Below are 25,429 nucleotides of genomic sequence, written 5' to 3'. Positions count from 1 at the left end.
ACTTTTATGTGGCCCACTTTGAAATGACACAAAAATGATTTTTGGTGGACTTTATGAGCAGGGTGGCCATAAACAAAAACATACTTATTACTATACAAGGCTTATAAACCTGGCTTTATTGAAGGTACCTGACAGGCTTAGCAAAGAATTTAACCAAATAAATGCCTACAATTTACTAATTAAAGCAGGATTTTAATGTTTTGTGAAATTAATTATACAACTATATACTTAAGATAAAATACTGTCTTCTAAAATTAACAATTAATGGTATACATTGGAGAAAACTGGAACTTCCAAGTTTTTTCATCGTTTGTAGAATAAAGCCCTAATATTAAATTCAGATGTTATACGAAGGACCCACACTTTTTTCCCCCTTTAACTTAAATGGATCCATCAGTGTTTTTGGAACTTGTGTAAGAAGATGAGGTATAGCTGGTCAGAGGTACACACATAAAGCTTAGGTTAAAGGATCCAAGTGAAATTAAAAATTGGGAACCTTTTATTTTAGCTAATAATGCAACAAAAAATCCTATTTTGTATTCTAGATGTTTGAAGAGATGTCTCATATCTTAATTTTATATTTTATTTCACTTGTATAGACAAAGCCTGTAATATAAGTGTTAGCAATCGAAGCAATCTTAATATGGACATTAAGCCATAGAACTTTTAATTTTTACAGAATAAATGTGTGTGTATCTGTATATGTGTGTTTAAGAATCTCATCAAGACTAATATTTTAAAAAACCCACACAACTATGTAAGTAACTCTCAAATTCTGATTCAGTCCCTTACTATTTCAGGGTGTTTGTGTTTTTAAAAAGTAAACATTTGAGGATATTAACTTCCTAAATATTGAAAAGTAGAGGATATTTCAACTACTAAGATTTTTGAGAAGTTAATTTGGGTGAAAATAAATATTTTTTCTAATAAGCAATTTCTGTACAATTTTTCTCAAGGTTTGTTGGCATCCAAAGCTGTTGGGGTGGATGGTGCTGAAAAAAAGGAAGACTACAATGAAACAGCTCCAATGCTGGAGCAGGTATGAAATGGTAGCATTTGATTTTTTTCGAGGTTCCCACTGGAATGATCACGGAGCTCTAGTATCTACGTAATTGAAATTGCCCTTTTGATCAGATAAGGGAATAGGAAGCTAATTAATTGATGATATATTTTTAATTCTCTCTTCTCCAAGTTATACAGATAAACTACAGACTTTATTAGTGTTTGTTTTCAATAGACTGGCATTTAAAGCCTTTGTCTCCAAAATTGGAAGGCCTGGAGACAGGCATCCCAGGGTATAAGCTTCCAGCTGGATCACCTTTAACTAGCTTACAAAAAGACCCTTACACAAATACTTTTCATTTGTGAGTTAAAACAGGGTTTTTTGACATCTAATAAAGCTTCTTTTGTAAGAAGTTTCTTTTATATTGTAACAATTGGTGTTGTTAGACTGTGTTTTATGAATTGATCAATGAGCCATACATTTTTGCTAGGATGTATATTTTAATAACTACAAAAAAAAGAGTTTAGAAAACTATTAAGGATCTGTCTTTAAACCACCTAATAGAGGAATTTAAAAGTGAAGGTTGCAGTTGCTAGATTTTGGATTTTGCCTTGGCTACCTTCAGATTCCCACAATACCTGTACATAATGAACGTGCATGCTTTTACATTCTCTAAGGGCTTAACTTCGTAGGCACTGTAAGACTATAAGAACATAATAATAGCCATAACTGGATTTCTTTGGTTCTCCTGTTTTAAAATCTGAGCCTTAATGTAGTTTTAAAATACCCTTTTTGTATTATTTTAATTTTCTTTATTAGTAGTCTAATAAAGAAGACTTTAAAATGAGTATCTTTTGCTCTTAGATGCATTTTAAAAAATAGTCCAAATTTAATTGATATTGTATTGAGTTTTTCAGGGTTATTTTAGGCCTGGTTTGATAACAGTGCATTGTTTTGGTGCCTCCATTAATGTTGTATTAAATCTATGGTCTTTTAAATTGATTAATATGTCATTGAATCATACCTTCTGATTTTCTGTGATCATCAAACGGTTAAGTCTTTGCCGTTATTGTCAGTATATCAACCAAATTTTAAATGACTTTTTTACTGTGTATTATTACTATATTCAACGTCCCAGATATAACAGTATTTTGTATTTTCACCACTGTTTATGGTATTCTCAGAATGCGATAAATCAGGGACTTGGGTAATAAAATGTTTCTGGAAAATTCATTACAATGTCAATCTTTTATTACGCACAATCTTGCTGAGGTGGATGTGATTGTTAAAAGTACTTATTATATATGTAGAAGTTAGTGTAGAGGGCAGTACCCACTTTAGAGAGAAGTACAGAAAACATTTTGAAATTGAATTTATGAAAGAAAGGGAAATTGTGTAACTCGGCTATTTCTATTTGCATAATTTAAAAAATTTTGAGAGTCCTTGCCAGTTTTGTAACAGAGACCAATGATCATTAATGAAAATTTTGTTAATTATTTTAGATTTTAGGAACATCATGCTGTTCCCTAATTTTTTGTCATTTAGGTTGATTTCAATGTGAAAATGTTTTGTAACCAAACTCTTAATTTTTATTCTACATGTTAGTCCTGCTTCAAAGTTAAAAAGCCGAGTTATAAAGCTCTTAATTACATCTCAGTTGGTATCAACAGTAGACATAAAGGAGAGGTATTGATTCTCACTAACCTCTGTTTCCTAATGAGTTAAAATAATGTCAGTCATGACATACGTTGATAATAGGCTTACAGCCAAACTTACTGTGCTAATGGATTTATTTATATTTTTTAAAAATTCAAACTCTGTGGTCTTAAACCCCAACTCTCAGCTTATTAATTATAGATTATTTAATTGTATTAGGGAAATGTCATGTTATATTTACTTTTGGATAAACCTTGCATTAGATGCATAATAATTCAGTAGGTTTTTAAAAATGTTAATTTGTCCTTGTTTAGAAGTTAAGCACCTTATCAAGATATTAATTTAAGTTTCAAAATCTTGTTTTATAACTTTGTAACTCGAGAGTAATGGATGCTGTAGTGATGTCTTTCACTTATGTGAAGATGAACAATAAAATTGTTTATTTACAAGTAATGGCTCTAATTACTTTTCTGGCAACACCTTTTATGATAAGCTTAGGAATACTTTCCATTTATGGAGTACCTTTCAAATAATTAATCCGCACTTATACACATTTATAATGAGTAGATTCAAGAGTAGAAGTGATGACAGCTGAATGAATGGGACACTTGACACCTGGCCTTTGATGTGGTATGGCCAACATGCCATTTGTAGTGCATTGAATACCAAAGATACACTTTTTTTTCCCACCAAAATTTGAATGCCTTGTATTTTAGTGGGAATAGAATTATTTATTTATTTGGTCCCCAGACAATGATCTTTCATATTCCAGAGAACTGCAGACCATAGACCTGATGGTCATCCCTCACAAAGATATGGAAGTAAAAAGGCTTCTTGGGGACAAGCATGTTGCTTATGGTGCTAGCAGTTTGACTCCTTTGTAGAGGTCGATCATAGTATAGATTTTGAAAAAAGGTGTATTATATATTTTGCTCTCAGATATATGTATCAGAAAAAGATATAGGCATTCCAGCACCATAGATTGCAAATTCATCCAATGTGGCTATTTTCTGTTGTCTTTGAACAATGGACACATTCATACATATTTTTACATATGTAGAAAATTTTACTGCCAAATGAATAAAAATATTCTTTATGAAAGAACTGACAGAGTTCTAATTTTTTTTTAAAAGTATCAGTTGGCAGGAAGAAGGTAAAAACTCTCATCTAAGAATGCGACGTATTTTGTTTTTAAATCCAATGTTTTTAACTTACACTTTATCTCTTTGGTTTTTTTTGTTGCTTGTTTTGTATTGTTTTTTAGTCTTTTAACTCTGTATTGCTGGTGGCTCTGATTTCATGATGCATTATGCATATGAAGTCTAGCTTTCAGCACTAAAATGAGTTAAAGATAATGTTTCGTTAATTTGGTCATTGTTTTCCTGTTGAGATCTTTCTTTAAAGGGAAACTGTCTACTTAGACCTCCAAATTCAACTTGATAAAGGAAATTATTTTATAAGAAAACAGTTGAAAGTCAAAAGCTTCAATGTATTCCTCTAATGCTCTAAAACATGAAGATACTGTTTATTTACCTAATTGTTATTAATGTCATTGACAAGGTTCCTAAAGGGGTATATCACAATTTACAAATGAAAATATTTGTCCAGTAAACTAACATCTTATATTCTGAGAATATTATGGATAACATTTAAGAAAACACATTTAGACTGGAAGTTGACAGCATCCCTTTAAAGACAGCCTATTCAACTTTTAGTTAATAATTTGTGGGGTTCTTTTTGGTTTTTCATTTGTAATAGAAATGTTATATGTGGCTTAACAATGTTTTTGGATACTAAAGTTGCTTAACAATCAAAATAGAATACAAGAACAAAAATGAAGAAACCAAAATAAAAATATCAATTTTTTATTATTTATTCAGGCGATTTCACCTAAACCTCAAAGTCAGAAAAAAAATGAAGCTGACATTAGCAGTTCTGCCAACACTCAGAAACCTGCACTGTTATCCTCAACTTTGTCTTCAGGGAAGGCTCGCAGCAAGAAATGCAAACATGAATCTGGAGATTCTTCTGGGTGTATAAAACCCTCTAAATCACCACTTTCCCCAGAATTAATACAAGTCGAGGATTTGACGCTTGTATCTCAGCTTTCTTCTTCAGTGATAAATAAAACTAGTGAGCACAGATTTTTAAAAAATAGTTACTTATCCTATAAGATACATTAAAATAGTTTGATTGTAGTTATATTGTATTTTTATGAATTTGCTTTTTAAAAATCAAACTTAAGTGGAGATGATAGGGAAAGCTTGAAACTATTTTAGAGGCAAAAACCATTTCTTACTGATTTATTGTTCAGAAACAACTGCTGGGTGAGAAACCTTACCATTTAATAACATAAATTCCACTATAGTTTGACTCTTCTCCACTAATAATCCAAGCACAATGAGAGGCCTGATTCATTACAAAAAAAAAAAAGAAAAAAAAAGAAGAAAAAAAGAAAAATAAATAAAGAAAAAAAAACAGATATGAAAAGATCTGTGGTAGATCTTTTTACTTAACTCCTAAAACTATTCCTGTAGATAGATTTACTGTCCCCACTTATCTGGAATCTCCCTCTGTGATACATTTTATTCATTCTTATTCTATTATTTAGTGTAGACTTCAGTTTAATCCTATTGATGAAAGAAAAATACCACCTTGATTATATTTTTAAAGATTTTACTGTTTCAGTACAACTAATTTTTCAAGAGTTAACTTAGTCTTTTTAAATGTAACATTTCAACATGGATTTAGATATGCATAAGACAAGATTTGTGTTGACCCTGAGTTTCTAATAGTACTTATTATCCTAAGTTAGAGACATATGAAAAAGTTATCTGGAAAGTCACTGGGTAAATGATACTTTTGCTCTTTATACAACAAATGAAATAATAGCATGATTAGTAAATGAATATAACACGTTTCCTTATGAACTATTCCATATTATATCTTCCAGAATAGTTAAAGATACTGGCATTGAAAAGACTTTTATTAATCAAACCTATTAACCTCTTTTCCATTCAGTTGCCATATTTTCCACTAAACCATATTTTTTCACTTTTGATCAAGTTTTGTTTTTGTTTTGTTCTTTTTAATTGATAGAAAGGATGGGAACACAAAAACTCAAGTGTTTCCTCATGAGCTTCATTTCATTACCGCATTTATCATGAAATAATGTCATTAGTCACTGGAATGTCACATGACATAAGCATTTTATTTTGAAATTGTTTTATATCTTGGTACTATAACCATAGTATTATAACAAATTTTATACTTTCATTTTTTTAGTTATCACCATGTCTTTTCATTTTGATTGTTATAAAATTACTCTGAAATACCCAAATATCAACTTCTTTAGAAAACTCTTATTTTCTCTTTCTAAATTAATATGAATATTTTGGCCTATGGAATCCTGCCTGTTCTAAATAGTTGATCGTGTTTATGTGCCATGTAGAAAGAAGAAATCTAAAAGTTAAAAGAAAAAGACATACATTTACAAGTGTTTATGTTAAATTGTTAAAAGATTCTTAAATGACTCACCAAGTTAGTTATTTTTAAAAAAGCAAAAAAACACGTGAGGGCAAGAGCAATGTCATAATCTTAGAAATCCTCATTATTTGCTCACAATAAGTATATAAAGTTGTATATTCAATTTTTTTTAATGAATCAGGCCCAGACATATGTTTATAAGACTCCATTTGGGGGAATGATGATGAGATAAAATTATTTGCATTAGTTTTACTTTGGCAAGTAAAGTTAAGCACTAACTCTATAATGTATGTCACTATGCCCCTGCCTTTTTTATTTCCTTAGAGTTTCTAGATTTGTAATGTAGCAAAAGGAATATATATAAATATCTTTTTAAATCTTTTGCTGTAAAGATACTATTTTCCCAAAGGAAAAGTGGCAATTTACACAATAATCTGCAATTAGAGAGTTAACTATAGTCTGTCACTTGGGGGAGCTACTTGAAATTAATGTTCCATGTCATTTTCTTTGAGTTCTAGTAGGTTTTAGAATTTTTGATTAATTCATTTTCTGAATGAGGGCACAATTTTTGCCTTTTATTGCCTTTGGAACATGCCATTCCTTGTGGATATCGTATAACAACATCAGAGGGCAGAATATGAATCCTTTTTCCCATTTATCTCCTTAAATATTTTAAGATGATCCTGGTATGTATCTGCTTCGTGAACATTGAAGATCTTTTTCTAGGTTCTCCACAGCCTGTGAATCCCCCTAGACCTTTCAAGCATAGCGAGCGGAGAAGAAGATCTCAGCGTTTAGCCACCTTACCCATGCCTGATGATTCTGTAGAAAAGGTTTCTTCTCCCTCTCCAGCCACTGATGGGAAAATATTCTCCATCAGTTCTCAAAATCAGCAAGAGTCTTCAGTACCAGAGGGTAATGTATATTGATTTCCTATAGAACCAAACATAAAGGAAGCTAAAGAAAAAACTAAGAGATAAAGATTATTAGTATATTAAGAAATTCCTGCTTTTTTCTCCTTACATCTTGCATCTTTTTGAGTTAGAAGCACTTTGTTTATTTATTGAGTGCCTTCTTTGTGCCAGGCACAGTTTAACCTATGTAACACTTTATTTAATCCACGTTGATATTAACTGAGCTATTTATTTGTGTTGATAATATATTACATTCTTTATTTTGTGTAGTGCCTGATGTTGCACATTTGCCACTTGAGAAGCTGGGACCCTGTCTCCCTCTTGACTTAAGTCGTGGTTCGGAAGTTACAGCACCACTAGCCCCAGATTCCTCTTATCATAATGAATGTTCCAGGGCAGAAAAGGAAGATACACAGATGATTACAAATCCTCCTTCCAAAGCAATGACTGATGGAAGAGGAGCCCCAACAACAGGTAAAAAGACTCAGGTAGCTAGGGTGGCTGTTACTGGATATAAACATTTTGATGTTTAACCGCATTATTGTAATTCCTATATAGTTGCTTTTCGTAAATACTTTTATGTAACATTTATGGAAGATAGAGCTTTTCTGTCTATTTAAAAGTTCTTTTGTGTGATCATTTTATGATCTTTTTCCCTGGACATACTTGTCACTTTAGTCTACTTCCTTTTCCCTGCTGCTTTTTTATATCCTCATTTCTACTAAATAGAAATATTAGAGCTAAATAATTACAAAAATTCTTACTTTTGAAGCCAGAAAATATTTATAGGCTTAGGTTTAGGGATTTTAATAGAATTTAGCATTTAAGAAGCCCTGAACTATATACCTGTATCTTAAATATAATCCAAAATTTTGGGACAGAATCCCCCAAATTGAATGTAATTTGTTGTAAAGTTATTTGGAGGAGTTGAATATGTAAAATCAACCATGTTTAATAATACATTTTTTGGATGATTTTGTGACACTGCAATCTGAAAGCATTTGGAGGTATTTTATCAAGTTGATATTTTAAATCTAACAACATTAATTCATATTTCCTTTATATGGTCACATTGTTTTATTTAGAAGTTTTATAGAATTACAACCTCATCCAAAGAGTACCTATAAGAAAAAAAAGTCAAGTACTAATTCAGTTGCTTTCTAGTACATTACTAATTTAATATCAGATAGGTGAAGGAAGTCTGAATTGAGTCAGTTCTGAGGTGGAGAAAAACATAAAGCAGATTGTAGATTGCAGCCAAGTGTATTGGGGATAATTGTATTTAATAGCATCTTCCCTGAAACCTCTTCATCTGCTTGTTGGATGAAGCATAAAATAAGAATTTGCTCTTTTCCAGTGGTGGCATGTATTGAAATAAAAGATTGAAGTAACTTAGGAAACATATACCTATTTTTTAGTTTACTTTCTTTACCTTCTTTCTTTCCAAAGTAAAAATGTTACTAATGTTAAATATACAATTTTTACAATTCCATTGTACCTATTAAGGTTGAAGTTATTTTGCACATGGTAGTCTTTCCTTATTTTTTTTTTTTAAAAAAGCCCAAATCTGAGTCTTTTTAGATTTTGAAACATTTTTTTTATAGTTTCTCAAGTTTGATCCATTATCTTTTGACTCTCTAAGGCCAGTCTTTCCTTACAGTAATTAATTTTGCTTTCCCCCTTTCCCACAAGATTTCTGAATTATCATTGACCCTTTGAGATATTTTTTCTTGAGAAAAGTCTTCTGTAGTTTTTAACAGTCTGGAATTTGTTACTGTATGGAATATGTGAAAAATATGCTAAAGTTATAATGATGTAGTGTAGCCATCGGGAAAATTATTTTCAGATGTGCATGTGAACCTAGATCTTCCTTAAAATGAATCTATTCTAATGGTAATAACAAGACTGAATTATAGACCAATATAAGTATCTATGTAATAACTAACAGTGTTGTGTTAACCAGGTTATGTATCCTCAAATGTCAAAGTAGTGATCATGCATGGAAATCCTTGACTCACATGATTTTGCTTCTAACCAGAGTATTACCCTAGTCTTTTTTTCAGAATTTCTAGTGTATTTGTGGAGATAACCGCTGATCGCCTTAGAGGGAAGGCACACCAATATTCTTTTCTTTTTTAAATATTGGCAGTAACTATTGGGAAAGTAAACATAGTAAGACTGTTTTCTGGGAAAGTAAAGGTAGAGAGTTTAGATTTATAACTGATGAATTTGAAGATTTGTGGAAGAGCAGGGATCATCTGGGTATGGTGAGCTTAATAGCACAGTGGCTGGCAACTCTAATTGCTTACATCAAAGAAATGCATAGTTTTAAATATTAATTACTGAAAGTCAGTTTGTTAGAGGGTTGAACATAGTATTTGAATGGGGGGAGGTGAAATTCTAATTTGTTTCTGTGACACTTTTTAATTTTTAATTTTTTGAGGGAATAGTGGAATTTAGGCCATATTCTAATTGAACACCTTTTGATTAAAACCTTGTGCTCTTGTCTCACTTGCATTGAAATTCTAAGTGATCTGCATGTTTTTCTCTTTTAACCTTACTGTTATCCGCCACCTGTACACTGTTTTGTGGTATTTATTGGACTTTTGTCTGCTCCCCAAGTTGTCTGTCTTACATCCATAGTCAGAGTGTTTTTATGTGTTTGTTTTGTTTTTGTTTCTTTTATATATATAATATATATATATTTTGTATGTTTCTTTTATATATATAATATATACATATATATATTTTGGTTGGTTGGTATCCATATTCATTCTAAGAGTAAATTTTGTTACTGTTGAATTTTAAAACTTCTGTAGAAACCATTTACCAGAACTTGTATCAAAGACATTTTCTGGATTATTTTTGTCAAATTAAAACTCTTGGAGCATTTATAATGAGGAGGATTTTAGCCATTAATTATGAAATAGTTTAACAAAATTAGGTTTTTACTTTTTTATGTGCAAGATATGGGCACATTTGTGAGTTTAGCAGTGACAATAAAGGATTGATTAAATTATACAAATGCTCCAATTATTATATACACCTGTTCTTAATGGGTTAAAATTTTGCTTTTCATTGGTTTTCCAGTAGAGATAATGACCTTTCACTAACGTATGTACATTCTTCCGCTGGGATGGATGCCAACATAACTAATCAAGGTTAGGAATACTATTGCTGTCCACATTACCAACAAAAGTAATTGGCACCTTTGTAAAAATTGATGCCTTTGTTTTTATTTTATTATCAGAATGCTTTATGTCATGGAGCCAACCAATTTTAGGTAGGGATACAGCCTCAGAAAAATTTAGTTGTGTTAGTATCTGGGAAGGTAGATTGGATCAAATTTTTTAAAACATATCCTTTTGGTAAAGAAGGATGTGCTCATGCGCTCTCAGGTATCTTAGGCCAAGAGATAACTATTGTTCCCTTGTCAGAATTCTCTCTTAAAATAGGGAACTGCCTCAGGAAACATAAAATCTAGAAGGGACACAAAGCTAGTAACTGAAATATAAATAACTATTTTAATGTAATAGATAAGTGCCTGAAGAAGCATATGGAGTGCTTTTGAGTATAAAGGAAGAAAACATGGCTTCAGGTAGGGAAGGAGATGGCTTTTTAGGTGGTCTTCGCCTGCAAAGACCTAGGAGTACTAGGGGGCAGCCCACCTGCCTCCTTTTCTTCCTTCCTCCTTGAAATTTAGTTCTTCATCTATGTGGTAGGGAGACTTCAGTAGATGCTGTCTGTGGTCACCTTTGGCTCTAAAATTTTGATGTTTTATTTATTGTATCATGCATCTGATAGAGTCTAACTTTATTCCAAAGAAAAGATCCAAAGAAAAGATCATGAAATGGTAGGATTATTAATTTTCAATTTATAATTTTCAAATTCTCTTAGAAGTGATAACTTCTATTCTTAGTACCACCTATAAAGACAAAATTGGGATTAGTAGATTATATGAATATAATTTTAAGCCTTTCTAGTTAGTTCTGTGTTGAAGGAAATAATTTCAGTAACACATCTTCATTTTCTCTTTTTTGAGCATATTAGCACAAAATATCAAGGAATATTTACAATCTCTGTTTCACTGCAGAATATTTTAGTTAGTATGAATAGAAAGGTTAGGTTGACATAGACATGAAGACTGAATCTTTATAACGTCAGGGTGGTCATTAGCAGGCCACTGAGTTTTAAGACTGAGTTTTAAGGTAGCATTAGATGAGATTCATTAGGCTTTTCTTCAGTGTCATTCAAAGTCTTACTGTAAATTAGTTTTTGAATGAAATGTGGGCATATGTAAGTAAATATTATATATATTTATCATTGTAGTTATGATAGTTGGACTCCTTAGTGAATTCTCTCTAGAGAGTCCATGAATTATAGTATTGATTGATTAATACAATACATTTATCACCATTAAAAAACAGATGTAGGTCATGGGATTAGTCTGAGATAGTAGGGCAAAAAAGCATGTCATAAACTCTACCTAATCTGAATGTGGCTGGTTTTGAAATGGGCTTCAATTTTATCCTAATATCTTATATAAACTTTACATTTATAATTTAAAAGCCTTTTTATTTTAAATTGTTTTTCAATTTATTTTCCAGAGTTGTTCAAAACAAAACTACAACTGGAGACTCTGTAATCTACCTCCACCCCCACACCAAATGTTCATGGCTTCTACAGAGGCTAGGGTTTCCATGGAGAGTCTCAGGGATTGCCTCTTTTTTATGCAGAAGAATCTGTAATATTTAGCAATCCAGAAAGAGGTTTAGGAAACACTCTACGTTACTAGTTTTAAATTGTGTGCAAGCAGGCATGGTTCAGAGATCTACCTCTCTTACTTTAATCAAAATAACTCCATTTGTTTTTTGGGCTTTGTCTGTGCATTATGCATTAGATCACCATATACTATTTTATTTGAAGAAAATGTTCTGTTGATAAAATTTAGTTTAAAGATCATTATTCTATAAACTAATATTCTAGTTCTTTGGTTTCCAAATTCTAGTACATGGTGAAACAGGGATAATATAGTGAACTTCTGGTAAAACTAAATTTATGCTTTTGTTGAATTCTATAATAGGTTTATGTTGTTATTCTATTTGTGTGAGAGTATTTTTAAAAGTCCTGCCATTGTTGCATATATGAATATTTATTTTAATATCCTTACTTGTGTAAAATGTTGACAATCATTTGTCAGTCCCCCAGTTTTACTTTTGTAATTTTACCATTTACGAAATCTAAAGGTTTGGGAACCACTAGAACATGTGAAAACTGAATCTAGAACTGAGTCTCCTGAAAACACTCTGGCAATGACTGACCATTCTGCTGTACTAACCTCTGTGTTCTAGAGCAATTGCTCATAATTATTTTCTTTGTCTTCCAAGTACCTTGAGGTGCAGCCCACATTCCAATCAATAATGGTAGCCCAATAAGGCAGTTCCTTTAGTCTGACTCCGTGGCCCTACTTCCAGGAGATTCTGAGCAATATAGTTCCATTTTTGCCCTGGAGACTCAGTGCTCCAGAGGAATAGGAACCTAAGAGGGAATATTCATTGTCAGCTGCTGCTTCTGAATATATCTATACCACTGAGGATTTAGAAAGCACATTCCTCATTGTTTGCATTGTGAATGCTTTATGGCTTTAAGAAAATTGCATAAAATTTGTAGGGTTTTCATGGTACAATATTTAGTAAACAGAAGGAAGTGATGCATTTGTTCAGTAGATAATAAGAAAATTTAATTATGTTTCTATTCATTATGGTGTGTTCCTTTTATTTTTTCTGTTATAACAAATGGAGATATTCTTACTTAATTCGAAACTTACATAGAGCCTTATTGGCATTTGATTTGAGTGAGTGGTACTGTTTTATTTTTGTTATGTTTAATTTAAATTATATAAAATGTTTGAAATAAGAGGGATGAAATGCTAGCTTTTTCCATACTATTATAGAGTGATTTAAAAAAGTCAAAAAGTAGTAAATGGTGATATTAAAGCATAATTTAATATACTATAATTATATTTTAAATGCACTGTAGTATTTTTCTGAGATTAACCCTAGCCACAAATGGATATTAGCATTGGGAATGATTGAATATGAGTTGAGTAACTTGATTAAATGTATCTGTGTCAGTTAGCTACACAGTAGTTGAGGTACAATATTGGTTTGAAAATGTATTTTGGACTATTAAATAATAATACCTCAGTGGCATAAAGATTATAAATATGCCTTTGTATTTTACATTTATATATAGACCAAAAATGGTTTGCAGAATAATTCTATTTTGGCTATTATTATTACCTAACAATGCATTCATGTTGGAATTCAAAAGTACAAGTTTGTTTTAGGTAACAAGAGGTTAAATATTAGTTTAAAAATTTTATACAGGTTGTTGAAAACCCGTATATTTTCATATGGAGTTTAATATTTCATTTGGATGATCTGAATAGCATTTATATCACAACTGTCACAGAAGCAGAAATAGTGCATGGACCTAATACCCAAATGTATTTTGATGTCTTCTGGAGTGCCAAAGGCGGTGATGCTAAGAGTAGATCCTAACTGATAGCCTAGTGCAGTTATCTTAACTTCTTTTTAATGGTTAGACATATATGTATGCTATTTCTGGAAATGTTGGTCTCAAATTATTATCCTACCACAAAAAAGAAAATAAGAAAAACTGTTTATGTACCAAGCACTGGTCTAAGTATTTTACATATTTTTGTCTCATAATCCTTTTAACAATGTGAGGTAGATATACTTACTTCTATTTGACAGATAAGGAAACTGAAACACAAAGACATTCTCAAGGTCATATGGCTAGTAATGGTGGAACCAGCATTTGAACCTGGGTAGTCTGAAAGAACAAAAATCATCTTTAATTTATTGCTTTTTTGAAGTAAGAAATCCCACTTCTTTGTTACTAGTTCAGGCAGTAAAATAATGTAGACCTTAAGGAGAAACAGAGTCTTATGTAGCATTTTTTGGACAATTGTAATTTAAAACATCGTCCCATACTTTTTACTCTAACTAAATTTACATATTTTTCCCCTAACCCACAGGAATATCGAAAACAGAAAAAAAAGTGAAATTGGAAGAAAAAAGCTCAACAGCATTTGGTATGAACAGAAAGTAATCTTTAAGCAAAAGACTATAAAGCTTGACAGAGAGGGAGGACATAGTCTGCCCCTTACTCTTTACCTGTTAATGCTTCTTTAGGTGTAAGTGATCATCTGTTTTAGTACTTACTAGTGTTAGTCAGCTCCAGATACATGACTTACTAAATACATACCTTGTTTTATATGTATTTTCTGCAAAGGGAGTCTCTGGCTTTCTTTGAGAACTTTTGTGTTTCTCATCCCTAGCTAAAATTATAGCTATGTAAAACTGAGCCTCTAATATTGTTGAGACTTAGGGTGCATTAAGATAGTCATTTTTTTTCAGACTTTCTTCTTCAACATACCTTATAAAAAAGTTATTGAGTTTTCTGCTATCTTTTCTATCCTTTGTGCTATAATGACTAAAAGTAATGAGATAATGGATAATAGTCTTAAATATTCAGTACATTGGCTAATGGGAGCTTGGGTCACTTAAAGTTGGTTAAATATGGTTGATGAATTGTAGGCTAAACCATTCTGACTTAAAACAATAACTACTAGGATATATGTAATGATTTAATTTGAAGTATGTTCTAGGATACTGCTCTAACATCTTTTTTTTTTTAAGTACATATGATTAGGAAAAAGAATGCTGTAAAATTTGGGAAAAAAATAGCTTAATGAAATAAGTTTTTTTCCTTCATGTTCTTAGCCTTCATTCTTGTACACACAGGGAAAGTGTTGAAAGACTGAAGGAATTATTTATGGATTTTTTTTTTTAATTTTTCCAAAGAAAAGTCCATCAGGTTTTTTTCTAATCTTCTACTATATTTTCTCATTAAATTATATATGGAAATGAAAGTCTCCTCAGTCAAGTCTTTTATAAATTATGGAGTTTAACTTCTTGTCACATCAGAAAATTGACTGTGTTACTCATTTATAGATTTTAACTACTGTCTGTATTAACTTTAAGGTATCAGTGGTTGGGATTTCTCAACATTACTAATGAAGATCCCTCTTACAGTCCAATAAGCTAATCAGCAGTTCCAGAGTCGTGACATGAACAGTTTAATTAAATCCATCCACTCTGGGCAGGTGACTGGAATAGCTGATTAAAACATAAATGCTACTTTTAGGTTAACCGCAAAGGAACAACTCAGGATCAGTCATGATTACTGATGTATTCACTTTTAATCTCTTAGGTAAAAGAAAAGAAAAGGACAAGGAAAGAAAAGAGAAGAGAGACAAAGATCACTACAAACCCAAACAGAAGAAGAAGAAAAAAAAGAAAAAGAAATCTAAACAGCATGGTAAGTATATTAAGATGGTTATTCCCATTTTTTAAAGTTCTAATATTTCTTGGACTCCCCTTTACCAAAATGGAGGTATGACAGGGTCCCCATTTCTTGAGAACTGAGAAGTTCTTATAGCTTTCCTTTGTCTTGTAATTTCAAAAAATATACCACTTTGTTTTACTATGGTCTATAAGTTAATCGTTGCAACTGATTAGAGACTTTCCTTTCCAGCATTATGGTGGACTAGATGCTCTGACCAAGCACCCTTCAGCATGCTCAAGAAATTATTCTCAATCTAGAATCATAGAGTTCCTTAAATTAGATTTCAAGAATGAGGGTGAAATAAAGGTATTTTTAGAAGAACTTGAAAAAGCAACAGAATTTGCTATCAACAGTCCATATCTAAAGGAAATCCTAAAGGGTGAACTTGAAGCCTGAAGGAAAATGATGACAAAAGGAAGATTCGAGATGCCAGAAGACATGATGAGCAAAGTGTAAATATGTGGGTAAATCTAAACACTGACAACATAAAACAATTTGATTTGTGGGGAAAAACAAAATGATAGCGAACAAAAATCTGAAAGAATGATAACTTGTATATTGGGAGGAGCATTCTTATATTTCAGTGTTTTTAAGCTCCTTGAATTGTTCTGGAGGAATGAAAGGAATTTGTTGCTTTTTTAGGCTTTAATAAATTAAATGTGTATTTAAAAATTCTAGCATAAGAACTAAAAGATTAGAAGGATAGGGTATAATCTCTGAAGTAGAGGGGGAAAAATATAGTGAGCATAAACCATCTAAAGAAGGCAATAAGAAGAGAGGAAGTCATAGAAAAAGAAAAATGTAAATTACAAAATATTAGAAATAAACCCACATGTCAGTAATTGTAGCAATATTATAAAGGTTATAAAGATTTTGAAATTGAGTTCTGTGTTACATATAAAAGACATATCTAAATATAAGGATAGAGAAATGTTGAAAATAAAAGTATGGAAAAAATATGGTAAGCAAGTACTAACCAAAAGGAAAATTAGATTAGATATATTAAAAACAGATAAAGTAGTCATTAAGGCAGAAATCATTCCTAGAGAAAGAAGGTTACCATATAATGATAAAGATTCAGTTCACTTTGTATCTTCCTAGATACAAAATTTCTAAATTTTATCACTGAATAACATCATATATTTCTTAGTGATTAATAAATTAATAAAACTAAAAGGTATTCTGTAAGGATAAGAAAGCAGTACAGTTGATCAAATAGATCTATACAGAACACTCCTCAGCAGCTACAGAGTATATAGTTTCCTTAGCCAGACACAAACATTTCTTAAAATTGACTATGTGATAATACAGCTTTAAACAAATCTCAACAAGTTGTAATGATTGGTGTAATACAGACCCCTGGTTTCTGTCCACAATATAATTAACTAGAGCCAGTATCAAAAGTATAAGTAGAAAAGCCCTGAATATTTAGAAATCAAGCAACACACTTCTACATAACTTACGGATCAAAGAAAAAGTCCAAAGGAAAAGTAAAAATGATGTTAAGAACCTGGAGGATGATAAAAATGTTATATGTCAAAACTTGTGAATGTAGTTAAAATGGTACTTACATGAAAATGTATTGCCATACATGCTTATATTAGAAAAGGATGAAAAATTGCCAAGTCTGCAGCTTAAGAAGTCAGAAAAGGAGAGGGCTTCCAGATAGCTCACTCGAGGCATTTCTTACATGCCTCTTTCACAAAGAAGAACCAAGTTAGTGAGTAGATAATCACATTTCAAATAGATCATCTAAGAGAGCACACCGGAATTCAAAAGAGAAGTGCCAGGAAACACCTAAAGCAAGGAAGGAGAGGGAAATGAGGCAGCCTGCTCAGCCAGAATCATCTGGAAGCATGGAGAAACTTCCCAATGCAGGGAAAGTGTAAGCAAGAGACCCCCAGCAGTCCACATTCTCACCAGGAATCCTGCAATCATAGCCACAGGAGAGCCTCTTGACCCTTGTTGGCCCTGAAACTAATATAGGAAACTGCCTGGAGACTGTACAATGACATTGTTCCAGAGAGAGAGTTCACCCTGGGTCCCACACACATGCTTGCTGTAGCTGTTGAGTCCTAAGCACCTTACAGCAAGGTGCCATTTTGAGAGCTCAGTGCCCAGTAGACTGCACACTTCCCTGGAACCAACAGAGCCTGCATCTCCATATCTCTGGAGCCCTACTGACGTCCCTAGCCTACAGCCACTACTGTGGCTGTCTGCTGCTGGTGCTGAAGCATAGCCTACTGGCAGTAAACCTGCTGCCTCTGGCAGTGGATCCTCCATACATTTTCATATACCCAGAGAGAGTACCCCACCCACAACTACTGTCACCGGGGCTGAAGTGCAAGCAAAGTGTGAGCTCCCGTCACCAGGACTGAAGTGCAAGCAAAGCACAGGCTGTCACTACTGTTGCTGAAGTGTGAGCAAAACATGTTCCTTACCTGTCTGCTTAGGCTACTGCCACGGAAAGCAATCTCTCCTTCCCCAGGAGCAGGGTGGCAGCATAGCTGCTGCCCACTACCCAAGAATTCCACAAGGGGCCTTGGGATCACCCTGCACCTGCCTACCACAGTCATCACCTACATGCACCATCAAGAGGCCCTAGGATAAGCCTGCCCAGCCCGGTTTTGATCTTGCCTCCCTTCCACTTGCCAGAACACGTAGTCTAGAGGACTATGGATCGCCAAGCCCAGTCCACCACTGTTGACACCTAAACACTCCTCTTGGAGTCAGGAGGTTGGGTCTACCCACACAGCCACTACCACCACAGCTGGCACCTACCTACATGTGCCATCTGTGGGACTAGAGATTGGCCCACACAGCCTATCAATAGCCACTGCCACACCAGTGTATACTGCTTGGGACATTGAGGGTTGTTCTGCTACTGCTGTTGCCATCATCCATGCCACATCTGCTGCCCGGGGGCCTGAGAACACACCCACTCACCTCGTGTACCACTGCTACTACCAGCATCCAAGGAAGGCATCTGGAGGCCCAAGAATCAGCTCCCCAGGACCCACTAACACTGGTGCCAGTGTATTAGGCTACTCAGAGGCCCAAGGACAAGCACACTCAGCCTACTGCTGCTACCATTGAAACCTAAAAACTACCCCCACCCCTGGCATCCCAATCCTCAGCAAAACTTCACTACAACCTCCAGTAATAACCACACCCTAAACCACTGAGGAAATCAGATACCACTGACACTGTTTCCAGCTGAAGAGATCATACAGAGACTACATTACTACATACAACCAAAATCAAAGCCAAAGTTGCCTATCCAACAAACACCATAGATACATCTTCAGGAAAAAGTCCTCCTCTATAAAAACAAATTCAAAAAATTGGAAGAAGTGTCTGCTGTATCAGATGCACAGATATCCATGGAAGAATGTGGGAAATATGAAAAATAAGAAAATATGACACACAAAGGGCCACGATAATTTTCCACCAACAGATCCCAATCATGAAGAATTCCTTTAAATACCAAATAAAGAATACCAAATATTGCTCTTAAAGAAGCTCATTGAGATACAATAGAATACTGGGAAACTATGCAAAGAAATCAGAAAAACCATTCAGGATATGAATGAAAAATTTATCAAAGACCTATATATCACAAAAATGAACCAAAGAGAAATACCTGAAATGAATTCATTGAATGAAATACAAAATGAAGACAGATTTAAAATAATCCAGTCAGACAAAAATTAAAAAGAATTGAATAAAGCCTACATGACAGTAACACAAAATAAATTGACCAAATATTTGAGGTTTTGGAGTCCCAGAGGGCACAGAGAAAACAAAATTATGAGAAAGCCTATTTAACAAAATAATAGATGAAAACTTCCCAAGTCTAGCAAAAGATTTAGACATGCAGTTATAGGAGGCTCAGAGATCCCCATATACATACAATGTAGAAAGGTTTCCTCCATGGCACATTATAGTCAAGCTATCTAAAGTCAAAGATAAAGAAAGGGAGAATTCTAAAAACAGCAAGAGAAAAGCAGGTAATCACTTTTAAAGGAGCAACCGTCAGACTAACAGTGGATTTCTCAGCACAAAACTTACAGGCCAAGAGAAAGGAATGGTATGTTCAAAGTACTGAAAGAAAAAAAACTAGCAGTCAAGAATACTATACCCAGCACAATTATCCTTCATACTTGAAAGGGAAGTAAAGTCTTTCCCAGACAAGCAAAAGCTGAGAATTCATCACCACTTGGCTGGCCCTACAAGAAATGCATAAGTCCTCTACCTGCAAGTGAAAGAATGATATCTACCATTGTGAAAACACACAAAAATATAAAAACTCTAATGGTAGAGCAAACACACAAACAAGGATAGGAAAAGGCTCAAGTGTTACCACTATAGAAAACCACCAAACCATAATGACAAACAATAAGAGAGAAAGAAAGGAACAAAAGGATATGCAAAACAACCAGGATTCAATTAATAAAATTACAGGAATAAGCCCTCACATATGAATAAAAACCTTGAATGTGAACAGATTAAACTTTGAACTTAAAAGAGACTGGTTGAATGGATTAAAAAAACATGATCAAACTATTTGCTACCTGCAAGAAACTCACCTCATCTGTAAAGACACATAAAGACTAAAAGTAAAGGAATGGGAAAAGATACTCCATATGCTATGGAAACCCAAAACAAGCAAGAACGGCTATACTTACATGAGATAAAATAGACTTTTAGGTCAAAAACAGTAAAAATGGACAAAGTGGTTATATAATGATAAAGAATTCAATTCATCAACAGGATATAACAATTCTAAACATACATACACCCAACACTACCAGACATAGAAAGAAAATATTAAGTTTAAAGGGAAAGATAGACTCCAGTACAATAATAGGAACTTAAACACCCCACTCTCAGCATTAGGCAGATCATCTTGGCAGAAAATTAACAAAGAAATATTGGATTTATACTGCCTCTTAGAGCAAATGGACCTTTTATACATTTACTGAACATTTCATCCAACAGCTACAGAATATACATTCTTTTCATTAGCACATAGAACATTCTCCAGGATAGATCATATGTTAGGGCACAAAATAAGTCTCAACAAATTTTTAAAAAATTGAAATATCAAGTATCTTCTAAGACCAAAATTCTCCTCAAACTATTTTATAAAATTAAAGAAGGGGGAATTCTCCTTAACTCATTTTAGAAGGCCAGCATTACCCTTATTATAAAACCAGAAAAGGACAAAACAAAAAGAGAAAACTGTGGGCCAATATCTCTGATCAACATAGATACTAACATCTTCAACAAAATACTAGCAAATACATCCAACAGCACATTAGAAAGAAAAATAATATACCACCACAAAGTGGATTTATCCCAGGAATCCAAGGATGGTTCAACATATGCAAATCAAGAAAGGTGGTGCATCATATCAACAGAATGAAAGACAAAAACTATATGATCATCTCAACAGATGTAGATAAGGCATTTGATAAAATTCAGCATCCCTTCATGATAAAAACTTTCAACAAACTAGACAAAGAAGGGACTTACCTCAATATAATAAAGGCCATATATGCCAAACCCACAGCTGGCATCATACTAAATGGGGAAAATCTAAAAGCCTTTCTTCTAAAAACTGGAACAAGACAAAGATGTCCACTTTCACCACTTCTATTCAACATAATAGTGGAAGTCCTAGCCAGAGCAGTCAAGCAAGAGAAAGAAATAAAAGGCATTCAAATTGGAAGAGAGGAATTCAAATTATGTACTTTTTGCTGATGATATGATCTTATATCTAAAAAAACTCTGAAGACTCCACCAAAAAACTCTTAGATCTGGTAAATTTAGTAAAATCACAGGATACAAAATCAACAAACAAAAATCAATAGCATTTCTATACACCAATAATGAACTTGCTGAGAAAGAAATCAAGACAGCAATCACATTTAAAATAACTACAAAAGCAAAAAGTATATAGGAATAAATTTAACAAAGAAGGTGAAAGATCTCTACAAGGAAAACTATAAAGCACTGATAAAGGAAATTGAAGTGGATGTAAGCAAATGGAAAAGATATTCTTTGCTCATGGATCGGAAGAATCAGTATCATTAAAACAACCATATTGTCCAAAGCAATTTACAGATTCAGGATTATCGTTATCAAAATACCAAAATAATTTTTCACAGAGTTAGGAAAAAAAAATTCTAAAATTAGTATGGAACCATAAAAGAGCCTGAAATAACCAAAGCAATCCTGAGCAAAAAGAACATTGCTGGAGGTATCACACTACCTGACTTCAAAATATATCACAAGGGTGTAGTAACCAAAACAGCCTGGTATTGGTATTGGTATAAAAACAGACACACAGACCAGTGAGACAGAATACAGAAATAAATCTACATATTTACGGCCAACTGATTTTTGACAAAGATGCCAACAGCATACATTGCAGAAAGGGCAACACTCTTCAAGAAATGGTGCTGGGAAAATTAGATTTCCATATGAGGAATAACGAAACTGGACCTCTATCTCTCACCATATGCAAAAACTGACTCAAGATGGATTAAAGACTTATAAGACCTGAAGCTATAAAACTACTGCAAGAAAACATAGGGAAAACACTTTAGAACATGGGTCTAGGCAAAAATTTTTATGGCTAAGTCTTCAAAAGCATGGACAACGAAAACAAAAAAGAGACAGGTTGGACTATATTAAACTAAAAAGCTTTTGCACAGGAAAGTAAATAATCAGCAGAGTGAAGAGACAACCTGTCAAATGGGAGAAAATATTTTCAAGCTTTAATCCAACAAGGAACTAATATATTTAGAATATCCAAAGAACTTAAATATTAAAAACAAAAAATATTCCCAATAAAATGTGGGCTAAGGACCTGAATAGACATTTCTAAAAAGAAGACATAAAAATGGCCAACAGGCATATGAAAAAATGCTCAGTATCACTGATCATCAGAGAAATGAAAATCAAAACCAAAATGAGATATCATCTCACCCCAGTTAGAATGACTATCATTAAAAAGACAAAAAATACCATTTAGTGAAGATGAGGAGGAAAGGGAACTCTCATGTACTGTTGGTAGGAATGTAAATTATTAAAACTATAAAATAGAACTAATATATAATCCAGCAATCCCACCACTGGGTATTTATCCAAAGGAAAAGAAATCAATATTTGATAGGGATAGCTGCACTCACATGTTTATTGCAGCACTATTCACAATAGCAAAGATATAGAATCAACTTAAGTGTCCCTTAGGAGATCAATGAATAAAGAAAATGTGGTGTATATACATAATGGAATAGTATTTGGCTAATAATAAAGAATGAAATCATGTCACTTGCAGCAACATAGATGGAACTGGAGGTCATTAAGTTAAGTGAAATAAGCCAGGCACAAAAAGACAAATATCACACGTTCTCATTCATATGTGGGAACTAAAAATGTTGATCTGATGGAAGTAGAGAATAGAATGATAGATACCAGAGGCTAGGAAGGAAGGTTGTATGGGTGAGAGAGAGGTTGAAGAGAGATTAGTTAATGGGTATAGACATAATTAGATAGAAGATAAGTACTAATGCTTGATGGCAGAGTAGTGTGGCTATAGTTGGCAACAATATATTATACATTTCAAAGTAACTAGAAGAGAGGACTTAAAATGTTTCCTACATGTAGAATGGTAAATACTCAAGGTGATGGATACCCCAGATACCCTGACTTGATCAGTACACATTCTATGCATGTAATAAATACTCAACATGTACCTGATAAATATATAAAATTATGTATCTATAGAAAGTTAGAAAAGAATAAGAATAAATATATTTAATAAAAATAGAGAAGTAAGTGATAAACATATGAGCAGAAATTAATGAACTGAAAAAAATGCTAGGAGAAATTCTAAATTTCCAAATTTATTTGGGAAAAAAACTAAAAAAAAAAATCAGACCTCTGGGAAGACTGATTAAGAATAAAAGACAAAATGCATAAGTAAACAATATTAGGAATAAATAGAACATAACTATACATGCTCCAGACAAGAAGACTGTATAAAAAACTTTATGCCAAGGTTTATTATAAAAGGTTAGATGAAACTATGGACAGTAGCCAGAAATCAAAATCAAGAAGAAGGTAAAAACCTGAATAGTCTCCAGACCTTAAAATAAATTTAATCAGCATTTTAAAATCTCCCCACAAATAAAAAGGCCAGGCCCAGAAAGTTTGCTATCAAGTTCTACCAAACATTAAAGGAACAGATTACTCCAAGCTTACACCAGTTCTTTTGGAATTTAGCAAAAGCGAGAACACTCCTACAGTAGGGTAAATAGTGTCTCCCAAAAACATACATATTTTAAGTCCTAATCCCTGGTACCTGTGAATGTGACTATATTTGGGATTAAGATCTTTGCCAATGTGATTAGATAAAGTATCTCAGAATGAGATTTTCCAGGATCTAGGATGGACCCAAAAGCCAGTGACTGATGTCTTATTTGAGGCACACAGGAGAGAAGGCCATATGAAGATGGAGGCAGAGATTGCAGTGATACAACCCAAGAAATTATTACAACGCATATATCTGACAGAAAATTAGTATTTAGAATATATTTCAAACTTTTACAAATCAAAAAGAAAAACGAAAATAACACAGTATGAAAATGGGCAGAAGACTTTAACAGATAGTTCACAAAAGAAGAAACCTTAATATGATAAGGTGACTATATAATAAAATGCTCAATCTTACAAGAAGCTGCATAAACACAATTTTTAAAACCTCGTGAAGTCTATTTCATACCTGCCATATTAGCAAAAATGACAAGGTGGATAATATTAGGTATTGCTGAGGAAACGGAGACCCCTGCGCAACTGCCGTGGAAACAGTGGAAGACAGGGATAAGCTTGACAATGTGTGTGCCATGTGGCCTCAGAATTCTGGAGGGAACTCACAGGATACGTACAGAGGCAAATAGGAGAGGGTTCATAGCAGCACTAGAAGCAGCCCGGCTCTGTCAGAAATGATATATTCCCTCAGTGGCGTCTGTATCACTAAGTAAATAAATGAATGAATTATAGCTACAAGAACCTCAGGAACAAAATGTGAAGCTAAAAATTAAATCACTGAAGAAAATGTAGTATGATTTCTTTTATGTAAAGTTCAAAAAACTGTTAATGCTAAACAGTATTTTTTTTAGGGATTCTACATATGTAAGAAAAGCAAGAGAATGATGAACAAAAGATTCAGGATAGTGGTTACCTCTAAGATGGGGAAGGAAAGTTGTTATCAGTTCAAATTGGAAAGTGGCACAAAGGGACCTTCAAAATGAAAATTACATGATTGGTACCTAAATATTTTGTGGTATTGATATTCTTTTATCAATATTTTTATCATTCATTAAATAATAAAACCAGTTTTAAAAAATATAAACCACTTTCATATTCAGTAGTCATTGTTGATAAATTCCTGAGATTTTAGCTCTCTCCATAGTCCAAAAATAACATCTAATTTTTCCACAGGATGTGAAGTTTCTACATTCTCTAACTCTAAAGCTGCCAGAGTAAATTTGAAGATATAGGATCAAAATGGGATTGAAAAGCTTGAAACCACTTTCCAAAGAGAGCTTTGGGGCCCTGTAAACAAAAATCATTAACCACAAATTCATTTGATTACTGAATAACCTCCTGTGAGTGACACATTATAATACAGGAGTAGGAAGCTTCAAACTGCAGATAAAACTGCCAAAATGAGTGTAAATAGCCCAGAATAAATTCTCCTCAAATGTAATAATTAATTACAAAGATGATGGTGATTACCACACTCAACACCTGCTGCATGTAACTAACTAGCAGTGCTTCTGTGAACTCCCAGCTGACCAGAAGCTCTGAGGGGATTTGGCTAGCTCGGATGTTCCAGTGGAGACACCAGCTTGTCAGTGCA

The 25,429-nt window shown here is 33.2% G+C and overlaps 1 protein-coding gene across 1 annotated transcript in view; it reads left to right on the top strand.

Moving 5' to 3' along the window:
* PHF20L1 (PHD finger protein 20 like 1) overlaps positions 1–25,429 on the top strand; it is a 79,429-nt gene that overhangs the window by 33,691 nt on the left and 20,309 nt on the right. The window contains exons 9-14 of the mRNA XM_045561805.1: positions 957–1,039; positions 4,540–4,792; positions 6,872–7,060; positions 7,330–7,533; positions 14,123–14,179; positions 15,361–15,468. Coding sequence (XP_045417761.1) covers positions 957–1,039; positions 4,540–4,792; positions 6,872–7,060; positions 7,330–7,533; positions 14,123–14,179; positions 15,361–15,468 — 894 coding nt within the window. The remainder of the gene's footprint in view (positions 1–956; positions 1,040–4,539; positions 4,793–6,871; positions 7,061–7,329; positions 7,534–14,122; positions 14,180–15,360; positions 15,469–25,429) is intronic.

Source organism: Lemur catta, chromosome 9 (assembly GCF_020740605.2).
Source record: "Lemur catta isolate mLemCat1 chromosome 9, mLemCat1.pri, whole genome shotgun sequence".
NCBI lineage: Eukaryota > Metazoa > Chordata > Mammalia > Primates > Lemuridae > Lemur > Lemur catta.
This window is presented reverse-complemented; position numbering and strand designations above follow the sequence as displayed.